Source organism: Corvus brachyrhynchos, unplaced genomic scaffold, assembly GCF_000691975.1.
Source record: "Corvus brachyrhynchos isolate BGI_N302 unplaced genomic scaffold, ASM69197v1 scaffold370, whole genome shotgun sequence".
In the NCBI taxonomy this organism is placed as follows: Eukaryota; Metazoa; Chordata; class Aves; order Passeriformes; family Corvidae; genus Corvus; species Corvus brachyrhynchos.
The window spans coordinates 1,802,551-1,819,455 of NW_008235977.1; the positions used below are offsets into that span (position 1 = coordinate 1,802,551).

Consider the following 16,905-nt stretch of genomic DNA (forward strand, 5'->3'; position numbering starts at 1 on the left):
GCAGGACGCGGTGCTGTGCCCGTGTCGTGTGGCGCTGCCCCTCGGGCAGAGAGCAGTGGAAGAGCTGCCCACCTGTAACCCAGCGGGGCGGTCCGTGCTGCCACCGGTGAGAAACCTGCCCGCGTCCGAACCTGCCAATGCCTAGAGGTACCTGTAGCTCTGGTGAAAGGCAGAAGCTCATGCAGGCGTTGGCAAAGGAAGAGGCTGGGCCAGCTCCTCTGACAGCACTGCCAGTGCCCAGGAGGCCAAGCCTTGCGCTTCATGGCCCTTTTCGTGACTTCGTGGTGTGGAGTAACCAGTGTGTCAAAAAAACGCATAACAGAGCTTTGACTATTAGTGTCTTTTCAGGGTGGTGAACAGTGGTGCGAAGTCTTCTCGGTGAGCACTTTGGAGGTGGCATGTCCCACAATATACATGGGAGAGCTTGTAAATCCGTATGAGGTCCCTTTTGTTTTGCTAACGGAGCCTTGTAGAAGTCTCTTTGAAAACCTGGGATCAGTTTCAGAGAGGGGACGGTATTCTGGTTTAATCGCGGGAGGACGTAAATGGATATTTGTAAGTTCGCTGCTAACTCTGCAGCATGCAGTTGTTAGAAAACAGTTTCTCTTCTTGATAGTAGTTCTTACTACAGCATTTTCTCTCTTATTAAAACATAATTGGTTGACTTCTGAACATTCATTTTTCATTATCTGAGATCTAATCTATGTTGAAAAAATATTAATTCTAAATAACACTCTGTTCAGAAATAGATTGCAAGCTGGCTTGCATAGTAAAGAAGATCTAAAAGCAAGAATTTAGTGTCTAAATTGGTAGTGAAGCAGAAAGTTAATTTTTGGATTTACTAACCTTGATATAGCCATCTTAGCATACAACAGAGAAACTTGGTATGGCTACAGGGATTGTTTTGTCAGTGCTGTAGAACAAATTTGTTTAAGCAGTTATAAATACTTAAATACTACGCGACAAGTTTTCAGATCTCCTGGCAGCCAGAACCTACTTCAGCTTCGATCTGAAGCCAACCAACAGAAAGTTACTGGCAAAATCTGTGTGATGTTATTGGCGGGTGCCTGAGACTCTTGTCTGCCGCCACATCTTTTGTATTTACTCATTATGTCACGGCTTAATCTCCAAGCATCTTTAGGTGGGTGTTGTGCTGGTAAGGGATGCAAGGCTTAAAGGAAGGCAGGAGTTCCATGCAGGAGATGCAAGTCACAGCTGGCTGTATAGTCCTCTGGAATTTCTGTTTCCTGAGTAATCCCGATTACTGTGCAGAAAACAGCACTTCGGGCTGGGGGGCAAACTGTGAATTCGTTTGGGTTTGCTAAGGCATTATAGTTTACAAGTACCTCTTCATTGTTGGACGTGTCTATTGTCTGTCTAGTGCTGCCTTCACTAGGAAATCCCAGGGTAGGAGTTTCAGGTGGGAGGTACCTGTCCTTGCTTCCTGATTGGTATCACATTACAAACAATTAACTGCTTAAGCAATTAAACAAGAAGTTTCATTTCTTTTGTATCTATCAGTGTGGGTTAGCTCACAGTCAGCCTAATACTTGAACATCTTTTTTTGTGTGAGTTTTAAAATTGCAGTGTTTGAATTTAACCTGCCCTTGTCCTGTTCAGCTGTACTGGCGTGAGATTCACAAGTTAATAATGAGGACTTTTTCACATAAACCTAATTTCTTTGGGAACCAGGGTGAAAAATGAAGCCTGCATTGACATTGTAAAAAGTTGCTGTAGCTTGCTACAACTGATTACATAAGCAATGTCTTGGGACTTCACAATTTAAACCCCCCGTCACAGAACATGAATGTCTCTCTTCCTTTGGAGTTACGCATTGCTATTTTGTTACAATATTTCAATACTGTGATTTACAAAAAAAACCCAAAACAAAGCAAAAAACCAACCCCCCAGGATTCTGACAGTACAATTCTCATGGCTTCTGCGGTTTTTGCATTTGACATTGACCCCAAGAAGAACAGCATGTTATATTATGTTCCCTAAAAGTTTTTGAAAAGACAATGAACCAGGAAGTTACTGTGGATGAAGAGTTGATTTGATCTGTCAGGAAGTCATACAAGCACATCTCAATGGCACTCTTAGTTTAGTAATGGGAACTGCTGAAGTTTTCTTCACATAATTTTGAAAGCCTGTGCAAAAGGAGCAGCAGAAAGGAATAAGAATGGGAGAGAGGAGTGAGATCAGTGAAGCTGGAAAGGCAAGATGATGGAGAAAGGGAAAGACCAAAGGATGATCTGAAGACATAAGCCCTGAATGAAGCTTAAATTTTCTTGTTCTCAGCGAAAGAATTTAACTCACGCTCTCTGTTGTGTTAATGAACCAAGATAATTAAAATACTATAAATAACATACACACATAGATATCTCATAGAATATATAGATATATCTCAAACATCATAAAAATAGTTTGCAAATAACCAATATACCAAAAAAATTGGAAGGCCAAGGAGGAAAGAAAATAGTCATTAGCTGAGGAGAGATAGAGAAGAACAGGGGAAGGGAAAGAGTGTAGGGGCATGGAATTAAAGCTAAATCACCTTTATGGTAGATGTGGCTGAGAGAAAACAATGAAATATTTGAAAAAAAGATGCTTCTATTTCAAGGAAACAATTAAGAGAGACTTGACAGGGGATTTCTGATGCAAAACTGAGTTTAGTTTTGACTTTATTCTGGAAAAGTGTTTTCTTAAATTATAAATTAGGCCTTAATACATTTATTTTTGTATTATCTTGTTTGTCCCTCAGTTGTTGCAACATAATTAAACATTGGCACGAGTGTATTTGCACTTGTCAAAGTTTTAAAAATCTTTATCTTAGAAACTCAAGAGTTATAAACCAACAAACCTCCATGCAGGAGTTAAACCAAATAAGTAGTAAGCAAGAACACATTTAATTAAGACAGTGTCATATGACTCTAAGAGATTGACTTACTGGTGTAAGATTAATCCTCACCTAGACCTTGGGTTCAAAGAGATCTTGTTCTTTTCTCTTTGAGAATCATAATCCTGTGAATCGATTGTGTGCTAGGTTAGGGGGTTACTTGTTTTCTTCCTAAGAAATAGAAGAAATACGGCCTTCTTTAAGGTGACAGCTGACATGCACATTAGACCTTGAGTTGTTACAGAACCAGGTGGTTTGTCAGACCACAAAACCAGCCCTGAAAATGAAACAGAAAAACCCCAAAGTACCACGGGTTTGTTTTTTTCTGCTGAGCTGTATTGGGGTGGTTGCTGCTGTTTAAGCTCCCGCTGCAGGTGACATCTCTGTAAAACTCGGCTAGAGAACTCCCACAGCACGTGTAATTGACCCTGAGGTAACAGGTGCCCTCTGACAGTCACCCACACCACGCTGCTCTCGAGGTTTAGCTGTTGTATCCTTGTTCTGAGATTGGAAAGGACTCCGGAACCGTTCCAGTGCATCAGGAATAGTTAGCATCGCTCATGTGCCCCAGTGCTGGTCTCAGCTTCTCCTCTTCTGGCAGATTTGGTTGGGTTTTGACATGCCTTTTTTTTCCTTTTTCCCCCTTGTATTGTAAGCCTGGATTTACTTTATGAATGTAAAGTAAATTTATCTTTGATAGATACATAATTTTTTGGATAAATATTTATCTTTGATAGATACATAATTGCATTCATTTGCAGTTAGTTTCAAAGCTAGTTAAAGGTAATCACTGTTTAGAGTAAGTAACTGCGTCCATTCATTATGTATAGTAATACCTATTTAATCAGTTTGTTTGATATTCTAGTTTTGATTACTTTTTTTTAAAAGCCAAACCCAGTTTTTTCATTCTGTATTCTTTAGAATGTAATTTAAAACCATAAAAATAAAAACACATAAGCCAGATCATTTGAATGGCTGGATAGCCACTGTATTTTCCTGTTTATAACACTATAAACAAGGGGTTTGTTTTCTTTTTAACTTCTGCAACAGAAAATAAAATTACCCAAGAAAACAGCCAGACGATACCCAGCATATGAGCTCTATCTCTATGGAGAAGGGAACTATGCTGAAGAAAACAAAAATCTCCTATTGACAGGAATTCCAGTTCTCTTTCTTCCTGGGAATGCTGGCAGTTACAAACAAGGTAAGTGTTTAGATGAGTTATAGCTTTGTTATAAAAAAGCTCTCAGATTTCTGCATTAGGTAGTTTTCTGTTTGAAGTAGTACCAGACAGAGTCATAATGGTTGATCATATTAGTCTATGCTTAATTTCAAACAGTCAAAATACATGTTTTTTGTTTGAAATCAGTTGAATGGTTAAGATGTAATATTTCTCTGGAGCAAGCCTTTTGAAAGCCAGAAACAGTACATTTTATGCTGTCCTCTGGCAGCACTGCACCCTTGCTGTTCTTTTGATTGCAAACATCTCGTTGGTTTTGATTTGAATGATGTTTAGTGCAGTTAATGCCAAATAAAACACAACCTGAATTTGATTAGAAGAAACTGAACCATCTGTCATCTGTGATGTAAAGGAATTACATGCTATAGAAATCAGCATCATCTAAGCTTGCCCTCTAGTTTAATTATTCCCTATATCTCTGTGTAGTGGTGTTTTTTCAGTAACATCATTTTCCCACTTTACATATGGCCTCTTTTTTTCCCCTCTTACATTTCTAGGCTCCAAATGAAAAGAAGTAATAGTTTTAAAGCATTTTTATTTTTCATTCTAAATGCCAAAGCTCATGGTACATGAAGTTTTGTGTTTCAGCGTTTACTCTGGTACCTGCTATTCCTCCCAGTCTGGATTTGTCAGACTGATATTTTTGTTCCCTAAAATGTGCTTTGAGACAGTAAATAACACTCTCATGATGTTAGAAAAATAGATGTGTGTGTAGGGCACAGTCTGAACCCTTACTGTGATAATTTTTCTTCATATTAGCACTAAACTTGATGATTATATTACCAGATTTCAGAGAACCTTTACAGAGTCGGGTTTTTTGAGAGTGTGCTTGCTTAGCTTATAACAGTGTAAAATATTTTACCAACTAGTGCTTTCAGAAAAACCATACAGACTTCCAGGCACAATAGCATCCAAAGAAGATTACAAACAGAATGATTATGAGAGGTGCCATATGGACTTTTGTGATTGTGCATCAAATATTGCAAATCTGTGAATTAATGCTGTCTCTAAAAACATGGCAGTACATCACTGTGCAGGAAATAGAATGGTACTTTCAGGGCATTTTAGGAATCAAAAGGAAATGTCTGAAGAACAAAAAACTAGGTGAGTAGAAGTACTACATGCTATAGGAGCAGTAAATATTTTAAAAATGTTCTTTTTGGAATGGATTTATGGAGACTGGCAAGAAATCATATATGCATTTTGCAAAACCTTTGTTAAAATTAATTCATATTAATCCATACTTTGTTCAGTTTTTATTGTGAGATAACACAACTTCATTCTGATGCCTAGATGAGCAGAGAAGCTGTTGCTATTGCAATTTTCATAGTTGTTTAAAATATATTCATATTTGCTGAGCAGTGAAGACAAGTGCTGCTGCTGCCTTTGCTGGCCTTGTTATTTTCATAGAACCGTTTAGGTTGGAAAGGACCTTTAACATTATGGAATGCAACCATTCTGCCAGCACTGCCACGCCCACCACTAAGCCATATCGCTAAGTGCCACATCTACACAGCTTCTAAAAGCCTCCAGGGACGGCAACTCCACTACTCCCCTGAGCAGCCTGTTCCAATGTCTGATCACTCTTTTGGGGAAGAAACATTTCCTAAGATCCAATGTAAATCTCCCCTGGTGCAACTTGAGGCCATTTTATCTTGTCCTTTCACTTGAAAGAAGAAGCTCACTCACAACCTAACCTTCAGGAGGTTTTGATGTGTTACAGGCACTTTTGAAATGTTAATTCATCGTCTTTCATGGGCACTAAAATGGATTTTGTAAAATGTACAAAATTCAGACTTTGAATAAAAGATGCTGTGGTTTAGTTGTTGGGTGGGAACCTGAGACTGGGAGAACTGAGATCCTGAGTTCTCTTTAGAAATCTGTCACACTTGCCTTGTGATACTCTTGTGCAATATTCTTGTTCCTTTTACCATGACCTCCAAGGTATAAGGTTATTATAAGATACTTGACCTTTTAAATACTTTTCAGTTATTTTCAAATCATTTTGGTCTTACTGCTTATTAGATATAGATAGAATTGGTGAAATGATTGACTACAAACCAGATTGATAATTCTCATCATGCTGATAATATCTGTTTGGATGCTTGAACATATAAAGTACTTCATAAATATTATTGTCCCATTTCACGAGCTTGTCTGAAATTTCACACCTTAATTTCTGTAGCAGACTTTTCTGAGAAGGAGGCTTCTGCAGTTCTCTCAGCCTGTTGTGCTCTAGGAGAATCTTGCTCCTGTGTGCTGGATTTGAGCAGACCTTTCTGGCCATGACTAGTTATTTTATATAGGTGCTTTTGGGACTTCCTCTTTTATTTTCTTCTGCTACCATGCCTTCTTATTTGCAGCTGTTATTGTTCCCATCCTGCATTGTCTCCATGGAAACTCGGGGACAATTCTGCACACAAAAGGCTGTATTAAATGGTAGCCAGGGCTAGACAGGGAAGACAGGTCAAAAGCAAGACCTAGTAAAGCAAACATTTTCTCACTCAAGGTTTTAGATGGGCAAGTGTCCTTTAGGGTTTGGTTTTGCAATCCCCCATACTTATCTTAGTGGTATTTGGGAATGTTGTCTTACAGTTGATGGCCTTCAAAGGAGTTTTAGGAAAGCCTAGCAGTAGGAATGCCCCTACAGTTGAAATCAAGAATGCCTTCTTGTCCTGGTGGCAATAAGAAGGTGCAAATGAGATGAGAAAAGCAGCCCTAAGGTGGAAGGACATAATCCTTGATCATTGTATTAAATTTTTTCTTGACATAAAATATCTCTGCTGTCAGGAGTAAGCTGAAAAGAGATGGTTTGGTTTTGAATGTCTTTTATAAATGGCTTGAGATGAAAAATGGATTTAATATATTGGTTTCCTAATCAATTATGTATTTATGTGTTTTTCTGCTAAAGAGAGTGGTGAGCAGTGACTGTTGGACTGTTCTAATTGATGCGGTTTCTCTTTCTAGTACGTTCCCTTGGCTCCATTGCACTTAGAAAAGCAGAAGATGTTGACTTCAAATATCATTTTAATTTCTTCAGTGTCAACTTTAATGAGGAGTTGGTTGCATTGTATGGTGGTAGCCTGCAACGACAGACCAAGTTTGTGCATGAATGCATAAAAGTAATTCTTAAGTTGTACAGGGTGAGTAGTGACACGTGCTGAGTAACGTACTTCCATTTGGGAATGGAATTCTGGGCTGCCTTTCCCGCTGCAAAACTGGAGTGATGAGTAAGGGAGGGAGACTTCATAATGTGTGTAGATATTTGAAGGTGATGATAAGGCAAGAGAGAATTGCTTTTCTTTTACAGATTTTTAGTACTTGTGACAATCCCAGAGCTTTGGTGAGGTTCTGTGTTGTTTCTAAATAAATACTTCCATGCACAATGGGTGCCTTTTTCTAGTAGAGATGTAAGCATCTGTAGCTTACTGAAATATTAATATGGCATTGCTTTACATCCAGTTTTCTCTGTGAAAGTTCTTTGATGTCCTCTGTTCCTAAAAGTCTCAGAAGTTAAGATAAGTTTGAGTTTATTGAGCTTACACAGGCTATACAGTATTTCCTTTTGACCTGGATACTTCATATTAAGCACATTTTTGTGAGGTAGCAAGTAAATTTTTATTCAATTTGTAAGCTTGTTAAGTTGATACTAGTTAATGTTATCCTTGAAAGACCATAAGTTAATTTGCAGGGAGAAAAAGTCCACAAGTGATAAGCACAGTTCAATGTCAAATCTGATCCTGATGTGTCTGATTGCTCTTTGTTTAAGGATCAAGAATTTGCACCCAGCAGTGTTGCAATAGTTGGGCATTCCATGGGTGGTCTTGTTGCAAGAGCGTTGCTCACTCTGAAGAATTTTAAGCCTGAACTTATAAACCTGCTCATTACACAAGCCACACCTCACATTGCACCTGTAATGCCTCTAGACAAATATCTTACCGGTGAGTATTGCACTTGTCTAATTACACTGTATTTCTTTATTGATCCTCTCAAACTTCAGTGGGGAGATTCTTGCAAATCAACAGCAAAATGTGCTGCTTTGTTTACTGTAATCAATCTGTTCCTTTGTTACTCAGGTTGTTGAGAGTTCCAGGATACTCAGAGAAAGTCAAGTGTTACATAAAATGGATTATGTGGACTTGAGTTTCTGTGCGAGGCCTGAAGCTCTCAATAATTTGTAATTTAATAGGTTGCCGGGCATGTTACTAAATTTGTAAGCTTTCCAGTGAATGACACATTTTCTTTCTTTTTTTTTCCCCTCCTCTTTTAAAACTTGACCTCTGTAAGGATTTTTATCTTTATCAAATGAGGTAGTGTTAATTCTGTAGAAGGTGCTAAATTTAATGTTTTTCATACCCAAAGGTTGTGGAGGTGAGAATATAAATATAGATGTAATTACATATTTTAAAAATTTACAAAAAACAACTTATTTTCTCGTCACCTAAATAACTGTGGCATAAAAATAAAGTATAATATTCTACATGTACTATACACTTCCTGAAAAGCTAGATTTGATTAAACTATACTGATTAAGTATGTGTTTAGTGATAACTGTGCTGCTACATGTAGATACTGAGGGAATTGGTGAAGGAAAGGGAACAGACATTAATTTTCATTATCCTCTGTGACACCCAAGAGGAATGGATTATCTTTAGCTGCTGGATTTGATTTATTGTGCTTGTATTAATTCTCCATCCTACAATTGATTTCAGTGCAATGCTTCTTCCTTACTGACTGTTTCTGGACTTCAAGTAAATCTGTGTCCGTCCTTCAAATAAACCTATGGTTTGCTAGTCTAACAATATATGTGCTCAGCTGATATAAAAAGTGTATCTGTCTTTCCTAACTGCTACCTCTTTGGGTTAAAACAATAATTTTCCTCTCTTACGTGAATCAAGTGATAATCAGAGCTCAAATGTCTCTAGGGGGGCTTACATAAACTTTTAGTTAATGTTTATATAGCTTTTTTTTGTATATCAAATAGGCTTATGGGAAAACTGTGATTGATTTTAATATATTTTATAGATTTTTATACAGCTGTAAACAATCATTGGATTCTAAAGGCCCAAGATTTAAGAAATTTAACTACCCTTTCTGTGGCGGGAGGATTCAGAGATTACCAAGTTCGTTCAGGACTGGCTTTTCTACCGAGATTGAGTCAACATGACAGTGCCTTATCTGTTGTGGTAAAAAAGCAAACTGTTTTTTTGGTTTTGCATGGAATTATGTTAGATAGTTATTTATGTAATGCATGTATCAGTGTCTATATGGGCAGCATAGTGTAAATAAATATGAAAATACTGCATGTGAAAACACTAAATAGATAGTGTATGGTTATAAAATCATAAATAGTTGATGTAGTAATAAATGAGCTTCCACGGGAGGAGTATGTGTGACACTGATGGGAATCATCTACCACTTGGTACTGTTTCTTCTCACCACTTGCTTGCACTTCTTCAGTTCCAGAACTCAGGTTTTATTTCCCCATGTTTTTGCAAGAGATGTGTGTATGGAGAAAGGTGAATGTGCAGTATAGAAGTAGAGTGTTTTATTATAAAAGAGAGCTCTGGCTTGGCACCTTCTTTTTGCATTTGTTGTTTTTCAAAGATTTAGGAATAGGATGTTGAGGATCATCAAGTCCAGTTTTCTGCTTTTTCAGGCATCTACGCTTTCAAAATTAATCAAGAGTCATCAGAAAGTATTTAGCTTCATTGTTCCATCCCCTCTCCTTCAACCTCTTCCCTACAAGGAGAAGCTGGAAAATACTCACAAGGAGGGGGAAAACTTGTAATTTCCAACTTCCATTTACTGCACAAGCCAGTTTTTTAATGCCTTTCTTCTGACATCTGCTAGAAATGTTATATGAAATAGCTGCCATTCCCTTGGTGTTTACTTCCCTGTGTGTTGTACAGAAAGCTGTCTATAAATAGGCTCAGCTCAGATCCTGCTAGGCTAAGAGCATTAACTCTGCATTCCCTTTGTCCTAGTAACCCTTCTCTGCATCTGCTCTATTTTCATTTCTCTTGAGTGTTGGTGACCAGAATTTTGCATGAGATTTCATGAGTAGTGGTACCAGTTGTTTCTGGTTTGTGTTTGTTCCGTTTTGGAGATTGTGTTGTGGTTGTTATTGTTCAGTTTGTTTTTTACTTCCCAAGTGTGATTAGTGCATTAATAGTTCATAGTTTACTTGATTCATGTTGAGCAATAGGTTGATGAGCTCCATTTGTGGGAGGTGTTTTTTGATACTGTTAGTCCCTAAAATGTAATGCGTGAAATGCACTTACAGAAATTGATAGCTTCAGACTGTCCAGTTCTTTCTTCATGGTGCTCTGATGGCTCTTTCTGTTGAGGATGCCAACAACAGCTTTCACTGGCATGCTGCTAGTCTCATGTGCCAGGATCAGTTATTAAAATAGTAAGATTAGTCATAGAAGCAGTCTTTGAAGAAATTTTGGTAAGTTTCCTCCACTCCATTATCTGTCCTTTCACCATTAGTCTCTGCTATCTAACACAGATAACTTGGTCATTTTGTTTTATAATTTCCATCTTACAAGTGCTTCAGTGCTTGCAAGATTTGTGACTGAAGTTGTTCTGTTGTACCCTAAGCTCTGAAACTCTTAAGATAAAGGCTGTTCTTTTTAATAATTGTGCAAATATGTTTAAATAAGGAGGGGAAAGGTTTCCATATAATTTCAGAATGCTGAGTACTAACAAAAGCTTAACCTTTTCCTTCACCCGAACAGAGCTCAGCTGTGCCTAGAGCTTGGGCCTCAACTGACCATCTCTCCATAGTGTGGTAAGATAATGGAACAGAGGTTAATTGACTGACTGTGCATAGCTCTCTTTTCTACTGTTATCACTTTATACCGTAATTTAACTTTAGTTTAATATTATGGTGAAGTCTGTTCTGACCAGTTTTATCACCCTGGATCTAATTTTACCTATTCTGTCTTCTAGGTGCAAAGAACTGATCCTGGCTACCATTAGAGCTTTTTTTGATCTCATAGATGAAAACACAAGGCAGGTCTGTATATGTGATCTCCTGTGTGTTTACCCATCACACTTTCTTCTTCCATCCCAGAATGCTTAATCAGGACAAATATCTCCCTATTTTACAGGAAACTTCTTTTTGATTCTTCTAAGTCATACTGAGAAAACTTTCCATTTTGTACCAGTCACTTGAAAAATCCCATGGCTTTGTGTTGTTTGACCAAAGTGTCAGAAATAACAAGGTGTTAGCTCAGTTTTCATTATTTACTGCTTGATGCTTTAGAGCTGAGCTATGGGCCGAACATTTCTTCCATAAAGCAGCAGGTTCAGTTGACCTTGCACCAGGATAAACAAATTTTGTTAGCTCTGTAGCTGTGAATGTGACCTCTCGATGTGTACGTAAGAGCAGAGCCCAAGGCGTAGAAGAGGAAGGATTTCAGGTGTTCCCTCTGAGGCTCTTCGGGACAGGCTTCTCTAGCTTTTCATGCGTATTTATTTTAATGTGTGATTTAGAGAGACAAAAAGAGGAGTACAGTTGTTCTGTAGCACTGACTGTGCTAAGGGGTAAAACTTTCTAGAAATCAGTTGTAATGGCCACAGTTTTGGAAAGTGGAATAAACAAAAATTAGTCCTGGAAGATTTATTTGGAAAAACTAAAACCAAACTAATCGAACAAACCAAAAATCCCAACCCCAAACAAAAGTGAATCCCAGGGTAGCTATACAGCTACTTGGATGCTTGAAATAGTCAAAGAGGTGTAGTAAGCTGGATATGTGAACTCTGATTAGTAAACCTAAAAAAATTTTTCCTAAGGTCTGGCCTAAGTGTCATTTCAGGAAGAATGCATGAGTGTCATGGAATGGTTTCCTTGTGTTATGAAAGGTTTGGCTATGCCTTATAATATGTGTAGATTCTCTGTATTTCAGTGATGGACTATGGGTGGCACTTCAGAATTTTGAATTTAGAACAGAAAGGGTACAATGTCTGCTAACAATCTCTCCTGCCTTCCACCCACAAAACTGTATTGCTAGCTGTGATCATATGATGATCTTAAATCATATGCATTGGTAAAAAATTGAAAATGTGCTCGTTTTAGATAACTGAGGATCCAAAGAAGAGAATGTCTGTACTGAATCACCACTTTGTGAGACACCCTGCAAAGATGTTTGAGGAAAATCCTGAAGCTTTTACAGGACTCACAGGTATGTAGCAGTTTTCTTTTGAATAGCATTCAGTGATACTCCTTTGTTAATACCGCCTCACTAACAAAGTTTCAGAATACACCTTGTCCTCCTTCAGACAAACTAAAACAATATACAGGTTATAGACCTAAACAATCTGCTTTTGTTTGGTTTTGGTATTAAAGATGTTAACAGGGGTAGGTGCAAAAATCTGTCACTTTTCTATAGCTTGGGTTCTGAGGAGTGTATTTACACTAGGTTGTCCAGTAGAAAATCTCAGAAACTGGGAATAGCTGGGTGTCAAGAGGGCAGTCTAATCTACAATGGTTGCAAGAGGGATAGGCTGGGTGTTGCAGAGCATTGTGTTAGTTTTGTGCTACTCATGGAAATCCTGAATATTCAGACCTGCTTCATCAATCACTTCCTTTTTCCCATGACATGGCAGGGTAAAATGAACAATTCACTAAGGGTTTCCTTGTAAAGTTCCTTCCTAAGGATCCAGAGTTAAAAGTGAGAGATTTTGACTGTGTGGGGTCTTAAGGACTAAACACAAGTTTTGTAGGGGCACAGCTTTATTTTGCTGAAGTGGGCTGAACCATTTGATGAAAACCATTTTATTTCAGGAATTTTCTCAGTGTAAGACATAGCAGAAGTACTAATGTAGCTTGTACTTCGGTGTCCAGTTTTGGCACCCTCTTACAAGAAGACATTTATGCACTGGCACCTCCTGAAATGAGCGTGGAGCAAAAGACCACCAAAACAGGCAGTTCCTGGGGCTTAGGAAATGAGAAAAGAGGCTGAGTGAACTGAGGATTTTCATGCTTAAGTGAATGCTGAGGGGGGGGGATCATGTTGCTGTCTTCAACTACCTAATGAAGAATTGGAGAGAAGATGAAGCTAGATTTTTCTCAGAGGTTCACAGTGACAGCACAATAGGCAGTTGAAATCCTGTTGTAACAGAAGACATTCAAATTAGCTATTAGGAAAAACTGTTTCACCAGGAAGGTGGTCAAACACTGGAACAAGTGACCAGAGAGGTTGTGAAACTGGTATTTCGGGGGGAGTTGTCCTTTTTTGGGTCAGTTTTTAGCAATAAGGAAGAATTGGTTTAAATTTGGTTTCATGTTTGCTTATTCCTATTTGTGGTGATTTCCTGACAGCTGAATTTCTCTGAACTTGCTACTCTGTTACATGGAAGAAAGATACAACCTCCTTGCATGACAATTGGCATTGTTTGTACTCTGATCTCTTCATTACTGTTTTATTCTTTTTCCCTAGCCGTATCTTTAAACTGCTCCTATCTTTTTCTGTATGTTATTCACTTTGCTGATGTGCCTCTGCACAAGTTTCTGTATCAGCTTTCTTAAAAGGCTGACAGGAACAAAGATTGGGGCTGTTTCTAATGTTGTCTTATCATTAATCAGTCACCCTGTAATTATATAATTTGGTTTATTTGTTTTGTTGCCTTTAGGTTTTTGTTTCAAGATCCATGGGGTTTTTATTTTGCCATTATATTTAGTAACAGGATCCTGGGGCTTTATTGTTTTCTGTGTAACTGATGATAACCGTTGCATGTAATTGTAAGCAGTAGCAATCCTCAGTGTTGATTAAAACACATAAAGTTTACATCCATGTATAGATAGGAGATAAGACCTCGGCGATAAGTAAAATACAGGATTTTGGATATAAGGATAATCGTTCCTGCAGTGCAGCATACTAAAATATTTATTTTTAGGAGCTTTCATGTGGATTACAGTCAAAGTCTCAAAATGGACTTACTCAGTTTACAATGTAAGTGATTTTTTCCCCCCATTGTGTTTTTGTGTTTGTTTTTATTTTTATTTGGGTTGTTCTGTTGGGGGGGTTTTGTGGCTTTTTTTTACTAATGACCCTTTTTTTTTTTTTTTTTAAGGATTCTGATGGAAAATATTTCACATTTCCTCTTGCAAGCCACAGAAAATCATACAGTCATGTTTACTGTGAAAATAGTATGTTGGTGAGAAAATACTTCTTTAATGTCTGGAGTTTATTTATAAAGATGTGTTTTTTTAATTTCCATTTGCTGCAGTTTTAAGACAGTTACTGAACAGCTGTTGAAATTGCTGCCATCCATTTACAGTCACAGCCTAATGCATGTCAGAGCTACTATCTGTTTTAGCATGTCACACTTAGTGTTCAAGATCTGAAACCTTCAGTGCCACCTGAACCCTAAATGTTTTCTTTTTGACTCTTATGGTTAGCTCTACATTACTTTGTCCTTTCATTTAGTGCAGTTCTGTATTGATGGTTCTGAAGGAAAAAGCTGGTTTTAGTGCTGCTGTGTTTTTTGCCATAATTCTGACTTGGGAAAGCTGTTTATAGGTTTGCTTTCCCATAATAAAATTTAAGTGAGCCTGAAAGGCTACAGAGATCTTCCACTGAGCAGGGAAAGTGAGTGGAAGACAGATGAGGAAACAGCACTATCTCAGTTGTCTCCTACTGAGAGGAGACATCATAATGTGCATTTCTTGTATTTTTAGTTCAAGACATATACATTCAGCCAAATTTTTTTTCAGTTTTTTATAAGAGAATGGGTTTAATCTCTTGGCAAGATGAAGATGGATAAATAAACTTTTCAGAATCATGTGTTTTACATTAGTGGCAAGAAAATTGAGATGGTTTCCTGTTCCATCCTGCCTGTCCCTGTTGCCATCTAGTTCCAACAGCCCTGCCATGGGCTGGGACACCCTCTATTAGACCAGATGGCATTCATACCACCATTGTGAAAAGCAATTGTCTGTGCTTGGTGCTTTTCTAATTGTCCTTCTCAGTGGCAACTTCAGTGTTTACGTGTATGTTGTGATCTTAGCTGTGCTTTGACAGGATAACTTTTGCCTTTGTTATAATGTCTGAAAGACAGGCCTAGTACAGCTTGAGAAGAGGAGGGAGGTACCAAACAATGTCTGAGAGTTGCATCATGGTGCCGTCACTTCAGAACACTTAAATTCTCAAGGGACGGAGCAGTAGAACATTAAATATCTGAAGTATTCCTCTACTACTTCAAAGACTACCTTGAGATGTTTCTTTTAGTTAGGAGAGATTAAACATGATATGTAAAATGGATATTTTTTAAAGAGAAATTATGAAAGCTTTTTTGCTTAACCTTGTATTTATTCATAACTGGAAAGGGTGGCAAACTGAAGTTCTTTAAAATGGTTTCTAGAAACCCCCACCTTTCACTCTAAAGCTTCACCTGTCTGTCCTTGCAATTGTAATTGCAAGATTATAAAATCAGTCTTTTAATTATTGTCAGTTTTAACCCCTGCATTGCTTGAAGTAAAGAATCAGTATTTTTAATGTATTTATAAATGCAATCACACATAGGTAATGTACTGTTTTATGGTAATGACTTTACAGGACACAAATAGCTGGATTTATGGCTGCATGAACACTAATTCATCGATGTGGTGAGTATAAACAGTTCCTGTTCTTTATTCATATAGGTTTTGTGAGACTGTGTTTGAATTTAAAGCCTATAAATTCCCTGCTGTAGGAAGGGATTGGGAAGTAAAATTGTTATTGTAAATAATTCATGCTTTCTGTATCACCAGGAAAACAGGAAAGAATGACTTTTCTTAAAATAGGTGGTATTCTTCTTCATGAAGCTGTATTTTTGACCTTCATAGCAGTGAGGAGTCATTCTTGTTGCTCCTTGCTGACACTCTGGGCTGGATTCCTGAGCTGGGTGGTTTGTAGCACCTGGGTTGTGCTGGTGGCCAGTTGGATGGTCACACCCAAAGAGTTGGGCTCAACAGTTCCATGACCCAGTGGAGCTCAGTGAGGAGTGCCATGCCTACAAAAGAGCTGGAGAGGGACCTTTCCCAAGGGCATGTGGTGACAGGACAAGGGTTAGTGGCTTTAATCTGACAGGGCAGGTTTAGATTGGATATTAGGAAGAAGTTGTTCACTGTGAGGGTGGGGAGGCATTGGAGCAGCTCCCCCCAGAGAGGTTGTGGATGCCCCATCCCTGGGGATGTTCCAGGCCAGGTTGGATGGGGTTCTCAGTAACCTGGTCTAGAGGGTGTCCCAGCCTATGGCAGGGCTGTTGGAACTAGATGGTTTTTAACGTCCTTTTCAACCCAAACAACTCTATGCTTCTGTTTCTTTAGACTCCTATGACAAAAGACATCAAGTGTCACTCAGAGCCTTCAAAAGAGTGGATTAAAGCATGTCTTACTTTTTTTCTTTTTTCGAAATTGCTACTGTCATATGAAAAATACTTAAAAGTGTGGGTGGTTTAGTGGTTTTGTTTTGACAGTCATTACAAAATGGATTTAAAACATTGTCTTAGCTTACATTTGTAAAATAAACTCAAATTCAATCTACCGTTCAAATTAGGGAGAGCTTCCAGGCAAAATTGAGCTAGCAGAGTATTTATCTGTTCTGGGATCACTGAGGTGTGCAGCCAGAGACTTGCCTCCAGCAGATAGCCAGATGTCATAATTACTTTTTCCTGATCCAAGAAGTTGGTTGTTATTCCTTTGAATAACCTTTGATCAGCATCAAGTGCAGGTTAGCCTAGTTCAGGACTGCTACTTAAACCTGATCCAATAACAGTG

At 38.2% G+C, this 16,905-nt stretch overlaps 1 protein-coding gene across 1 annotated transcript in view; it reads left to right on the forward strand.

The window, feature by feature from the left end:
- The first annotated feature begins 364 nt into the window (after window positions 1–364).
- Window positions 365–16,905, forward strand: part of PGAP1 (post-GPI attachment to proteins 1) — a 31,557-nt gene continuing 15,016 nt past the window's right edge. The window contains exons 1-11 of the mRNA XM_017728561.1: window positions 365–555; window positions 3,947–4,100; window positions 7,104–7,279; window positions 7,906–8,077; window positions 9,162–9,322; window positions 10,880–10,932; window positions 11,094–11,160; window positions 12,223–12,328; window positions 14,043–14,098; window positions 14,220–14,303; window positions 15,704–15,753. Coding sequence (XP_017584050.1) covers window positions 415–555; window positions 3,947–4,100; window positions 7,104–7,279; window positions 7,906–8,077; window positions 9,162–9,322; window positions 10,880–10,932; window positions 11,094–11,160; window positions 12,223–12,328; window positions 14,043–14,098; window positions 14,220–14,303; window positions 15,704–15,753 — 1,220 coding nt within the window. The 5' untranslated portion in view covers window positions 365–414. The remainder of the gene's footprint in view (window positions 556–3,946; window positions 4,101–7,103; window positions 7,280–7,905; window positions 8,078–9,161; window positions 9,323–10,879; window positions 10,933–11,093; window positions 11,161–12,222; window positions 12,329–14,042; window positions 14,099–14,219; window positions 14,304–15,703; window positions 15,754–16,905) is intronic.